The 14,353-nt window shown below is 34.1% G+C and overlaps 1 protein-coding gene across 9 annotated transcripts in view; it reads left to right on the top strand.

Annotated features, from left to right (window-relative positions):
• VPS13B (vacuolar protein sorting 13 homolog B) overlaps positions 1-14,353 on the top strand; it is an 801,572-nt gene that overhangs the window by 154,874 nt on the left and 632,345 nt on the right. For all 9 annotated transcript variants that reach the window (XR_002085466.2, XM_019468015.2, XM_019468016.2 and 6 more), the window contains one exon: positions 690-871. Coding sequence is in view for 8 of the 9 variants with exons in the window: in XM_019468015.2 (XP_019323560.2) it covers positions 690-871 (182 nt within the window). In the remaining variant the exon portion in view is untranslated. The remainder of the gene's footprint in view (positions 1-689; positions 872-14,353) is intronic.

Below are 14,353 nucleotides of genomic sequence, written 5' to 3' on the forward strand. Positions count from 1 at the left end.
AGAGGAGGTATAGAATAGAGTTCTCTGGATTAGAATCCCTGGATTTAATTTTTGGATTTTTACTTAATAGTTTTATAATATTTGATTCAATGGGCTAATAGATATAAGACATTTAGAACAATGCAGGACTGGTAGTAAATTTTCTTAGATGTTAACTAGTATTATTTTCATTGTTACTTTTGAAGATTGTCTTGGTTGAAAACTTGTAATTGAACAGAGTGCGTGTGTGTGTGTGTGTGTGTGTGTATGTATGGACATTATTTTAGTTTGTATTTTTATTTTTTATTGTAAGAGGTTCTGAAATAGTGAAATTTAAAGTCTGAAATTGTAGGGGCACCTGGGTGACTCAGTCGGTTAAGTGTCTTTCTCTCAGGTCATGATCTCATGGTTCGTGAGTTCGAGCCCTATGTTAGGCTCTGTGCTGACAGCTCAGAGCCTGGAGCCTGCTTTGGATTCTGTGTCCTCTTCTCTCTCTCTGCCTCTTTCCTGCTCGTACTCTTTGTCTCAAAATAAATAAACAGTCAAAAAAATTTTTTAAAGTATGAAATTGTATATCTATTTGATTTAATTGTTACTTAAAATATTTTTGATATATACTTTTTTTTTTTTGGCTTACAATCTAGGTCATTTCATATGTTGTTATTTGTAAATGCTCTTTACTGTATTGTTCTTTCTCTTTTCTTATGCAGGACCAAAAGATCTCAGATTGCTATAACTGAAGGTATATTTGAACTTCCAAATCTCACAATTCAAGCTACAAGAGCACAGACACTTCTGCTGCAAGCGATATATCAAAGTTGGTCTCATATTGGAAATGTCAACTCTTTATCAGTGAATGAAGCTTTGATGAATGAAGTTTTCCAAACTATAGGTAAGAGCACGATCTTGGCAAGTTTATGGAAAATTCTTATGAGAGGTTACTAATATTTTATTATTCAAATCCGTAAGTATAGCCTGCTGAAATTAAATTGTGTAGTGTATTTCTGTGTAAGTGGATATTTATAACTCCAAAAAAATTTCAGGATATGAGGTAAGCTGTTCAGTTTTATTCCCTGCAACCAATTTCTGGATATATTTTACAGTTTCAAGAGATTATTTTTTACCAGCATCTTGCACAATTAATCCTTTGGCCTCACATGGATAACTTCTGAGGGGATCAATATAATGTGTATGTTTGAAATGATAGCCAGTATGTTTGGTTAGTAAATTGGAATAAAGTTATTGATCATGATACTTTAAAACATGGTAAGCAAATTATCTTTTTTGTGTACTCTTACACCTTGAATGAATGAGTTAACTACTAAAAATAAAAGATCTGCTTTGATGCCAGGATAGGAGATACTATCTTTATCTTGTCACTTACTTTACAGGCAAACAAAAAAACTTACAAAAGGTTTGCTTTTTGTAGTTGTCTCTGTTGAAAGTAATCTTGTTAGTTTTGTCAGTAACACTAAAGTAGTTTTGAAAGAAGGATATATTTTTATTAAATGTAATCATCATAAATAATAACCTGTTAATTTTCTACTTCATTTGCCTATGAGAATAAGACATTGGCTTTTTTGTTCTTATGATGCTTTTGAACATTTTAATTTGATATCTTACTATGGGGAAATAGAAGTTCTAAAAAAGAAAAAAGGCATTATAAGTAGAGCCCCGCCCTTTTTTTACAGTGTTTATTTCTGTGTGTGTGTGTGTGTGTGTGTGTGTGTGTGTGTGTGTGTGAGAGAGAGAGAGAGAGAGAGAGAGAGACAGAGAGAGAGAGAGAGAGACAGGCAAAGCACAAGCGGGGGAGGGGCAGAGAGAGAGGGAGACTCAGAATCAGAAGCAGGCTCCAGGCTGTCAGCTGTCAGCACAGAGCTTGACACAGGGCTCAACTTAAGAATGGTGAGATCATGACCAGAGCTGAAGTCAGATGTGTAACCAACTGAGCCACGCGGGCACCCCTGAGCCCTTCTTTTGACATGCCTAGTGACTAATGTAAAATTTTATATAGTTGTTTTGTGTCAGGTTTTATGATTCTGTAAAGAATGACAAGGCAAATGTTTCATTAGCCTAGAGTTGTTAACTTAGATCTTATGAAAGGCCTTTAAATTCTCTGAATCCTCTGAAATAGTATGCAAGTTTTAGTGTGTGTATGAACACATACACCTTCTCCCACACACATAAACATATTTGTAATCTCTTTTTAAATTGATTCTTTTATTAAATGTAGTGACTCTATCCCTCAGTCTTTTGATTTAAATCTATTTTTTCTTACATTAACATAGTTACAATTAACTTTCCTTTGTTTCACATTTGCTTGTACTTCCTCTTGCATTCTTTTACTTAAAACTTGTTTGTCTTTATGCTTTTGGTACATGTCTTGGAAACAGCATATAGCTAGATATTTTAAATGAAGTTTTATAGTCTGTATTATAGCTAGTGAATTTAATCAATTTAGGTTGGTTTGATTGTTTTGTGACTGGTTTTATCGTCTTATTTTTTGTTTCCTTTTGTACTGTTTTAACTATGCTTTTTAAAAGATTGCTATTTTATTTTCCTATTTCTCCTTGATTAGAATTTGTATGTTGCTGTTGAATTATTGGCTTAAACAATAACTGCTGCTTGGGGAAAAAACTCGTTGTCATTACCTTTAAAAAGTTAAATGTGGAGTTACCATATGACCCAGCAATTTTACTTGTAGGTATACACACAAGATTATGTGTCCACCAAAATCTTGTATATGAATGTTCATAGCATTATTTTCTTTTGCATTTAAAAGTGCTTATTTTAAAAAGATTTATATATTTAAGGTATTCATATTGTTGTTTTGATGTATATGGTGAAACGATTACTGTAGTCAAGATAATTAATCTATATATTTCCTCACAGTTACTATTTTTTTTTTAATGTGTGCGTACACAAAATCTATCCTACCAGATTTCCAGGATACAGTGTTAGTTATGGTCATCTGCTGTATATCATATTGCTAGGTCTTACTGATTCTACATGACTGTAATTTTGTATCCTATGCCCAACATCTCTCATTTCCTCCACTTTCCTTCCCCTGGTAACCACTGTTACTTCTGTCTTTGTGTCTATGAATTAAACTTTTTTAGATCCCACATATAAAGGAGGTAAAAAAACATTATTCTTTATAGCCAAAATGTGGAAACAACACAGATATCTATTAACTGATGAATGGATAAGCAAAGATGTTTTATCTCTGTACAATGGAATATTTTCAAACATGTAAAGGAAGTACTGAAACATGCTATAATATGGATGAACCTTAAAGTATCATGCTAAGCAGAAGAAGCCAGATGCAAAAAGTCACATATTATGATTCCATTTTTATGAAATGCTTACAATAGGCAAATCCAGAGAGACAGAAAGATTAATGGTTGCCAGAGTCTGGGAAAAAGGAGGAATGGGGAGTAACTGCTATTAGACATGAATTGGTTTTTGTTGTTTGGTTTTTTTTTTTTTTTTTTTTGGTGATAAAATGTTCTGGAATTAGATAGTGGTGATATTTTTACACTTGTGAATATGCTGAATTGCCCTTAATTGTATACATTAAAAGGGTGATATTATATTAATTTATCTCATTAAAAACATTTTAAATTGTTGAATATTAGGTAGACTACATTTTTATGTGCTATGGTCTGAATGTCTTTGTGCTTCCCAAATTCATCACACATTCCCAAATGTGAATAAGAATTCACATTCTTATGCTCAATGTGATGGTATTAGGTGATGGGGCCTTTGGAAGGTTATTAGATCATGAGAGTGGAGTCCTCTTGAATGAAATTAATGTTTTTATAAAAGAGGCCTCAGAGAGCTCCCTTGCCCTTTCCATCCTGTGAGGACACACCAAGAAGTTGTTGGTCTGCTACCCAGAGGCCTACCATGAGGCCTTAATTGGCAGACATTTATCACAGTCTGAAGTTATCTAATTCATTTATTTATCAAATTTCTTTTTCCTGAGGTGTTCACTCCAGAGTTTTTTTTGGGTTAAGTAGCTTAAGTTGTCTGAAAATTCATACTAATAAGCAGGTGATAGTGTTAATTACTTCTATAATTTCCCTTGTCTCTAACCAAACTAATTAGTATTTCCATTTTTGATTTTATCAAATGGATTGTGCTATGATAAAACATCTTATATAAAATTTCTTGGCCTCCCTGTTTGGGTCAGTTGGTTAAGTGTCCGACTTCGGCTCAGGTCATGATCTCACTGACAGCTCAGAGCCTGGAACCCACTTCGGATTCTGTATCTCTGTATCTCTCTGCCCCTTTCTGCTCATGCTCTGTCTGTCTGTCTGTCTCTCTCCTTCAAAAATAAATAAACATTAAAATATTGAAAACAATTCCCTATCTTGGAAATATTTTGTCCTAACAGTAGTGGCACAGATAATACAAAATGGATCGGACAAGTAACTACAGGTTAAGTGATTCATAACCTGATTTTTTGTCATTGAGAAACCTAAAATTAGCATAACCAATTTTTATAGATTAGGGAAAGTCAGGAAAATGGAATGATGTTTGGAGGTTTCTTCTCATTGCCCGGGAATTGTATTTTTTTTTTATCAAATTAAGCAGCAGTAATTGATAATAGATGATTTAAAATGATCAACTAAAGTATTTTTAAAAGGCCCCATTTCCAAATGGCCAGCTTTCTTACATTTTTTTGCTCTCCCCAGGTCTTACTCTGTTTGTTATATTCTTCTCTTTTTCTTTCTTTTTTTTAAATTTAAATTTTAGTTAACATACAGTGCAATATTGGTTTCAGAGTAGAATTCAGTGATTCGTCACTTATATACAACACCCAGTGCTCATCACAAGTGCCCTCCTTAGTACCCATCTCCCATCTAGGCCATCTCCCACCCACCTTCCTTTATCACCCCTCAGTTTGTTCTCTAAGGGTCTCTTGAGGTTTATTTCCCTCTCCTTTTTTACCTGCTTCCCATATGTTCATCTGCTTTGTTTCTTAAATTCCACATGAGTGAAATCATAGGGTATTTGTCTTTCTCTGATTGACTTATTTTGCTTAACATGATACACTCTAGCTCCATTCACATCATTGCAAATGGCAAGATTTCATTCTTTTTGATGGCTAAATAATATTCCAGTGTGTGTGTGTGTGTGTGTGTGTGTGTGTGTGTGTGTATACACATGTATATCTCACATCTTTGTCCATCAGCAGTTGATGGACATTTGGTCTCTCTCCATAGTTTGGCTATTTATAATGCTACTATAAACATTGGGGTGCATGTACTCTCGAATCTGTATTTTTGTATCCTTGGGTAAATAGTAGAGCAATTTTTGGGTCATAGGGCAGTTCTATTTTAGATTTTTGAGGGACCTCCATACTGTTTTCCAGAGTGGCTCCACCAGTTTGCATTCCCACCAACAGTGCAAGGGGGTTCCCCTTTCTCCATATCCTCCCTAACACCTGTCGTTTCTTACATTGTTAATTTCAGCCATTCTGACAGATGTGAGGTGGTATCTCATGGTTTTGATTTGTATTTCCCTGATGATGAGTGATGTTGAGCATCTATTTATGTGTCTGTTAGCCACCTGGATGTCTTCTTTGGGAAAGTATCTATTCATGTCTTCTGCCCATTGTGTTTTGTGTTTTGGGTGTTGAGTTTGTAAGTTCTTTACAGATTTTAGATAATAACCCTTTATCAGATATTTCATCTGCAAATATCTTTTCCCATTCTGTAGGCTGCCTTTTAGTTTTTTGTTTCCTTTGCTGTGTAGAAGCTTTTTATCCAGTAGTTCATTTTCCCAATACTTCATGTTTGGTTTTGTTTCCCTTGCCTTCAGCAATGTGTCTCATAAGAAGTTGCTGCCTGTGTTCTCCTCTGTGATTTTGATGGTTTCCTATCTCACATTTAGGTCTTTCATCCATTTTGAATTTATTTTTGTGTATGGTGTAAGAAAGTCGTCCGGTTTCATTCTTCTGCATGTCACTGTCTAGTTTTCCCAGCACCATTTGTTGAAGAGACCGTCTTTTTTCCTTTGTGTATTGTTTCCTGCTTTGTCAAAGATTATTTACTGTATAGTTCCGGTCCATTTCTTGGCTTTCTGTTCTGTTGATCTATATGTCTATTTTTGTGCCAGTACCATAGTGTCTTGATGACTGCAGCTTTGTAATCTAGCTTGAAATCTGGAATCGTAATGCCTACAGTTTTGTTTTTCTTTTTAGGATTATTTTGGCTATTGGAGGTCTTTTGTGGTTCCATACAAATTTTAGGATTGTTCTAGCTCTGTGAAAAATGCTGGTGATATTTTGATGGGAATTGCATTAAATGTGTAGATTGCTTTGGGTAGTTTAGACATTTTAATAATGATTGTTATTCCATTCCATGAGCATGGAATACTTTTCCATTTCATTGTATCATCAATTTCTTTCAAAAGTGTTTTATATTTTCAGAGTATAGACCTTGTACATCTTTAGCTAGTTTTACTCGTAGGTATCTTATTGTTTTTGATGCAATTGCAAATGGGATTGATTCCTTTATTTCTTTTCCTGCCACTTTGTTACTGGTATGTAGAAATGCAACAGGTTTCTGTACATTGATTTTTATATCCTGCAACTCTGCTGAATTCATGTATTCTAGCAATTTTTTTTGATGAAGTCTTGGATTTTCTATGTAGAGTATCATGTCTTCTGCATATAGTGAAAGTTTAACTTTTTCCTTGCTGATTTGGATGCCTTTTATTTTTTTTTTTTTGTTATCTGATTGCTGAGGCTAAGACTTCCAGTACTATGCTAAATAGTAGTGTTGAGAATGGACATCCTTGTCTCGTTCCTGATGTGGGGGAAAGGCGCTCAGTTTTTCCTGTTGAGGATGATATTATCTGTGGATCTTTCGTACATGGTTTTTATGATACTGAGGTATATTCCATATATCCCTACTCTGTTGAGGATCTTTATCAAGAATGGATGCTGTGTTTTATCAGATGCTTTTTCTGCATTTATTGAGATGATGATATGGTTCTTATCATTTCTTTTATTAATGTGGTATATCATGTTGATTGATTTTGTGAATATTGAACCAGCCCTGCATCCCAGGAATAAATCCTGCTTTATCATGGTGAATAATTCTTTTAATGTACTGTTGAATTCAATTTGCTAATATCTGTCGAGAATTTTTGCATCCATGTTCTTTAGGGATCTTGGCCTATAATTCTGCTTTTTAGTGGGGTGTTTTTCTGATTTTGGAATCAAGGTAATGCTGACTTCATATGAGTTTGGAAGTTTTCCTTCTCTTTCTATTTTTTTGGAACAGTTTGAGAAGAATAAGCATTAACTCCTTTTTGAATGTCTGGTAGAATTCCCCCGGAAAGCCATCTGTACCAGGACTCTTGTTTGTTGGAAGATTTTTGTTCAAATTTTCTATTTCTTCCTGTTTCAGTTTTGGTAGTTTGTGAGTTTCTAGGAATTTGTCCATTTCTTCCAGATTGCCGAGTTTGTTAGCATATAATTTTCCTATTATTCTCTTATCATTGTTCATACTTCTGTGGTATTGGTTGTGATCTCTCCTCTTTCATTTGTGATTTTATCTATTGGGGTTCTTTCTCTTTTTGATAAGTCTGGCTAGGGGTTTATCAATTTTGTTAATTCTTTCAAAGAAGGAGCTCTTAGTTTTGTTGACCTGTTCTGTTTTTTTTTTCCTGTTGTTTGTATATCATTTAATTCTGCTCTAATCTTTATTATTTTCCTTCTTCTACTGGCTTTAGACTTTATTTGCTGTTCCTTTTCTAGCTCCTTTAGGTGTAAGATTAGGTTGTATATTAGCGACCTTTCTTGCTTCTTGAGATAGGACTGAATTGCAATATACTTCCATCTTAGGGCTGCCTTGGCTGCATCCCAAAGGTTTTGGACTGTCGTGTTTTATTTTCATTTGCTTCCATGTATTTTTTATAAAATTTCTTCTTTAATTTTCTGGTTAACCCATTCATTTTTTAGTAGGATGTTATTTACCTCCATGTATCTGAGGGCTTTCCAAGTTTTTTCTTGTAGTTCACTTCAAGTTTCATAGAATTCTGTTCTGGGAATATGCATGGCATGATCTCGGTCTTTTTGTACTAGTTGAGGACTGATTTGAGATCCCTCCAGAAGAATTTATAATCTGCTTTAGGATAATATGCTCTGAATATATCTGTTAAGTCTATCCAGTCCAGTGTGTCATTCAAAGCCATTGTTTCTTTTTTATTTTCTGCTTAGTTGATCTGTCTGTTGTAAGTGGGGTGCAAGTTCCCCTGCTATTACTGTATTATTAGCAATGAGTTTCTTTATGCTTATAATTGATTTATATATTTGGTGTTCCAAGTTGGGGGCATAAATATTTACAATTGTTAGATTTTCTTTTTTTTTTAATTTTTAAATGTTTGTTTGTTTGTTTGTTTGTTTATTTATTTATTTATTTATTTTGGAGAGAGACAGAGAGCAAGCAGGGGAGGGGCAGAGAGATAGGGAGACACAGGACCAGAAGCAGGCTCCAGGCTCTGAGTTGTCAGCACAGAGCCTGACACGGGGCTTGAACTCACTGGAACCATGAGCTCATGACCTGAGCTGAAGTCGGATGCTTAACCGACTGAGCCACTCAGGGGTCCCAAAGCTAAATCTTTAAATAAATAATCTAGAAGAATTATCAGTCTGGTTCATGGGATTGCATGGTTTCTTTTATTTATTTATCTATCTATTTATCTATCTATCTATCTATTTATTTATTTATCAATTATTTCTTTTCACTAGTCCAGATTTTTAAAAAAAAATTTATATGTATTCCAGTATTGTTAACAGTGTTATATTAGTTTCAGGTGTACAATATTAGTGATTCAACAATTTTATACATTACTCAATGCTCATCATGGTAGGTGTACTCTCAATCCCTTTTACCTGTTTCATCCATTCCCCCATGCATCTCCCCTCTGGTAACCATCAGTTTGTTCTCTGTAGTTAAGAGTCTGTTTCTTGGTTTGTTGCTCTCTCTTTTTCCTTTATTTGTATGTTTAAAAAATTTTTTTTAATGTTTATTTTTGAGAGAGAGACAGATAGACACACAGGCAGAGTGCAAGTGAAGGAGGGGCAGAGAGAGAGGGAGACTCAGAATCAGAAGCAGGCTCCAGGCTCTGAGCTGTCAGCACAGCTCTGTGCTGAAGCTCAGAGCCCGATGCAGGGCTTGAACTCACGAGCCATGAGATCATGATCTGAGCCAAAATCAGACACTTAACTGACTGAGCTACCCATGCGCCCCTCCTTTATTTGTATTTTTGTTTCTTAAATTTCACATATAATTTCCAAAAAGTGAAATTATATGGTATTGTCTTTCTCTGACTGACTTATTTCACTTAGTATTGTACTCTCTAGCTCCATCCATGTTGTTGCAAATGGCAAGATTTCATTCTTTTTTATGGCTCAATAATATTCCATATATATACTATATGTATACATATATAAATATGTGTGTGTGTGTGTGTATATATATATACACACACATTGTCTCTATCTGTTCATCTATTGATGGACATTTGGGCTGCTTCCATAGTTAGGCGATTGTACATAATGCTGAAATAAACATGGTGCATGTATCCCTTTGAATTAGTGTTTTTGTATTTTTTGGGTAAATGCCCAGTAGTGTGATTGTGGGATCATGGGGTAGTTCTATTTTTAACTTTTTAAAAAAACTTCATACTGTTTACCACAGTGGCTGCACCAGTTTACATTCCCACCAACAGTGCAAGAGGATTCACCTTTCCCCACATCCTCACCAACACCTGTTGTGCTGTTGGTTCTCACCATTCTGACAGGTGTGAGGTGATATCTCACTGTAGTTTTGATTTGCATTTCCCTGACGATGAGTAATGTTGAGCATCTTCTCGTGTCTGGTAGCCATCTGTATGCCTTCTTTGGAAAAATGTGTATTTATGTCTTCTACCTGTTTTTTAACTGGGTTATTTATTTTTGGGGTATTGAATTTGCTAAATTCTCTATATCTTTTGGATACTAACTGTTTATTGGATGTGACATGTGCAAATATCTTCTCCCATTTTGCAGCTTCTCTTTTAGTTTTGTTGATTGTTTCCTTTGCTGTCAGAAGCTTTTTGTTTTGATGAAGTGCCAAAAGTTTATTTTTGCTTTTGTTTCCCTTGCCTCAGGAGACCTATCTAGGAAGACGTTGCTATGGCCAAATATCAGATAAATTACTGCCTGTGTTCCCCTCTAGGATTTTTATGGTTTCCTGTCTCACATTTAGGTCTTTAACCCATTTTGAATTTATTTTTGTGTATGGTGTAAGAAAATTGTACAGTTTGATTCTTTTGTATGTTGCTGTCCCATTTGCCCAACTCCATTTGTTGAAGAGACTGTCTTTTTTCCATTGGATTTTCTTCCCTTCTTTTACGATGATTAATTGACCATATAGTTGTGAGTTCATTTCTGGGTTTTCTATTTGTTGTATTGATCTGTTCTATTGTCTATTTTAATGCCAGTACCATACCATTTTGATTACCACAGCTTTGTAATATAACTTGATATCTGGAATTGTGATACCTTCGGTTTTGTTTTTCAAAATTGCTTTGGCTATTCGGTATCTTTTGTGGTTTCATACAAATTTTAGGATTGTTTGTTCTAGTTCTGTGGAAAATGCTTTGATATTTTGATACGGATTGCATTAATTGTGTAGATTGCTTTGGGTAGTATAGACATTTTAACAATATTTGTTCTTCCAACCCATTAATATGAAATGTCTTTTCATTTCTTTGTGTCATCAGTTTCTTTCATCATTATTTTATAGTTTTCCAAGTACAGATCTTTCACCTCTTAAGTTTATTCCTGGATATTTTATTGTGTTTGGTGCAGTTGCAAATGGGATTGTTTTCTTAGTGTATAGGAATGCATCAGATTTCTGCATGTTGATTTTGTATTCTGAGACTTTACTGAATTTATGAGTTCTAATAGTTTTTGGTGGAGACTTTATGGTTTCCTGTATAGAGTATAATGTCATCTGCAAATAGAGTTTTACTTTGTCCTTACCAATTGGGATATTTTTTATTTCTTTATGTTGTGTGATTGCTGTGGCTAGGACTTCTAGAACTATGTTGAATAAAAGTGGTGAGAATGGACATCCTTGTCTTGTTTCCGACTTTACAGGAAAAGGTCTCAGTTTTTTCCCATTGAATATGACGTTGCCTGTGGATTTTTTATATAAGGCCTTTATTATGTTGAGGTGTGTTCCCTCTAGAGCTACTTCGTTGAGGGTTTTTTTTTTTTTTTTTATCATAAATGGATGTTCAACTTTTTCAAATGCTTTTTCTTCATGTGTTGAAATGATCATTTGGTTTTTAAAACAATATTTTTTAATATTTTTATTTTTTTGAGAGACAGCGCATGAGCAGGGGAGGGGCAGAGAGAGAGAGAGAGAGAGAGAGGGAGGCATAGAATCCCAAACAGGCTCCAGGCTCTGAGTTGTCAGCACAGAGCCTGACACGGGGGCTCAAATTCACAAACTGTGAGATCATGACCTGAGCTAAAGTCAGATGCTTAACCGATTAAGCCACCCAGGCTCCCTGAAATGATCATAAGGTTTTAATCCTTTCTTTTAATGGTATGAACTGTCATCTTGATATTTTGTGAATTTTTATTTTATTTTTTTAAATAAAAAAATTTTTAATGTTTATTCATTTTTGAGACAGAGCATGAATGCAGAGGCAGGGACAGAGGGGAGACACAGAATCTGAAGCAGGCCCTAGGCTCTGAGCTGTCAACATTGTAGATTTAGATTTATCTATAATTGAATTCCTATTTTACCATTTCATTTAATTGTAGATTGTGACTTAGTAGTTGGGTTTGAAATTAACTTTGTTGGTTACTACCAAGAGTTTATAAACAAAAAATGTAATAAAATAGAATGAATATAATATAGTAAAAGTATTATGCTTATTTATAAACATGAAAGAGATACATTGTTAGTAAATAAATTATTACTCTCAGTTTTTCCTTGGGGAGAATAGGGATTAAATTTCTGTGCAATTTCCTCTTGAAATTTGAGTTTTGGAAACTGGGAGGACATGAGAAATGCCTCAATAACAAAAAGAAAATCTAGTATTTTTCCAAAGAGAGAGAGAGTTCAAAGAATTTGATAACAAATAATTAATGACATGCTTTTCAAATTCTAAAAAGCCTTACCTTGAAAATGTAGTATTGATATTTATGCATTTCCAGAAGATGTGCTGTGGGATGGCACCTTGTTACTGTCAAAATACATAATCAACTATAAGACATTTCTGGAAAATTTTAAAAATGAACCTGTTTATTCTGAAATCTTGATAGTGAAAAAATATGCTTATTGATTCCCTGATTATAATAACAGAAAGCTCTTAGTGAAGAGTGGCTAGTGATAAGTAGTAAAATAATAAAATTTTATCAAAGGAAGCAAATTAGCTTGATAGTTAAGTTTTATATATGTCCTATTTATGCTGCATTTTTACATAAGAAAACTAAGGATAGAAAGCAAAGTTATTCTTGGTTTACAAGTATAGAATTATTTCACAATTTCATTAATTTTATTTTATAAAATACCTATTTAACCGTATTTTTCCTTTTAATAACTGAAGCTGTTAAACAGGTCTGTGTGTATAAAATCCAATAACATTAGATTGAATTTCATTGGTTCTTAAGAAAAACAGAATATTGCAGCAACTTTGTGCTTCAGTCTTAATTGAAATGTTGGAGTAATAATGGTGCTTCAGAAATGCGTTATCGAATTGAATTTCAAATGTCAAATCTACAAAATGCCTTTAGGTAGAAAAGATGTTTTCTTTAAAGTCTCCCTTATGTCACAATAACAAGAGATGATTTTAGTTTGTTGAATCAATTAGTTCTGTTGAGAATATGTGAATATTGAATAATAATACATGTTTTATAAAGCTACAATGACTTTTTCTCAGCCCTTCCAAAAATCAGAATTAAATGAGAAGATATTAGAATAACTAAAAGAAAAGGGTGCCTGTGTGGCTGTCAATTGAGCATCTGACTCTTGATTTCGGCTCAGGTCATGATCCCAGGGTCATGGAATCAAGCCCTGTGTCAGGTTCCATGCTGAGCATGGGGCCTGTTTGGGAATCTCTCTCCTCTGCCCCTTCCTTCTCCTCGGTGTGCTTGCTCACTCGCTCTCGCGCTCTCTCTCAACAACAACAAAAAACCTAATAAAATATTCTGTGCTAATGCTTGTTAAAAACTTAATTTTGTGCATTGAATATTGTATCTGTATTATATATATTATATATAATATTATATATCATATATAGATATTAGTATAGTTTAAGTCTTAATATCTATGTCAGGTTGTAGGAATATTTTCACCTTTTAATAACTGAAGTTTAGGAGAGATTCCTGAATTGTGTGGAAAACCTGTCAGTAATTATATGTTACTGTAATTATATAGTTACATATGTAACTAATTATATGTTAAAAGGAAAGTCATTTGTTTCATTGAATTTCATTTAGCTTTTTCATCTGTATAATGGCTGTATCATCTTCTTACCTTCTCAGAGTTCTTGTGAGTACAAAATAGACTATTTTTTGTGGAATTGATTTGTTGTTATTGTTTTTTCCTGGATATAGAATCCTGCTGGAATCCTACATATGGGGATACTATATATCGAGGTTGTCCCTAGGGTATGAAGTTCATGGAGACAGATAACCCATGTGAGAATTGGGGTCTCACAGATCCAGTGTGCTAGCTGAGAAGGTATAGGGTAAAGGTAAATTCATAGAGTAAGGCAAAAAAGTAATTAGGATAATGAATAGTGTATTTGATGACCTTCAAATAAAATTCAAGACATTGGTTAGATGTACTTGTTTGGATTTATTAAGAAACTGTACATTGTACCCCTTTAAACAGCTATTTATAAGAGGCCATACTTGGTTCACAGAAACCTATAATGAACCTATAATACTGTCTTCTGCTAGGGATTCCAAAGGGGAGTGGAGCAGCAAATCTTATAAATGGATGTTGCAATGCAGTGGGATAATAGAAATATGAAACCTTATCCTTTTATCTACTTGTACGTACTTTACAGCTGTCAACTAAACATTTTCCCTCTAGTGAGCTGCATGATGCAGGGACTGGATACCATAAAACTTACGTGAATAGCCTGAATTCGCTCACCTTTTTAGGTTGATGTTTCTCATGGTTTAATTTCACTGGCTTTTTACCAGTAATATTGATGTTGGCAGGTTATATATCCTGTGTTATACATGTGAAGATTTATGCTTAGAACAATTTAGTGTTTTTCCTAAAAATCATCCCACAGATATTCACCAATTAATTCGGTTAAGCTTAAGGTCCTTTGGACTTTC

Source organism: Panthera pardus, unplaced genomic scaffold, assembly GCF_024362965.1.
Source record: "Panthera pardus isolate Hobbes unplaced genomic scaffold, ASM2436296v1 HiC_scaffold_7, whole genome shotgun sequence".
Lineage (NCBI taxonomy): Eukaryota > Metazoa > Chordata > Mammalia > Carnivora > Felidae > Panthera > Panthera pardus.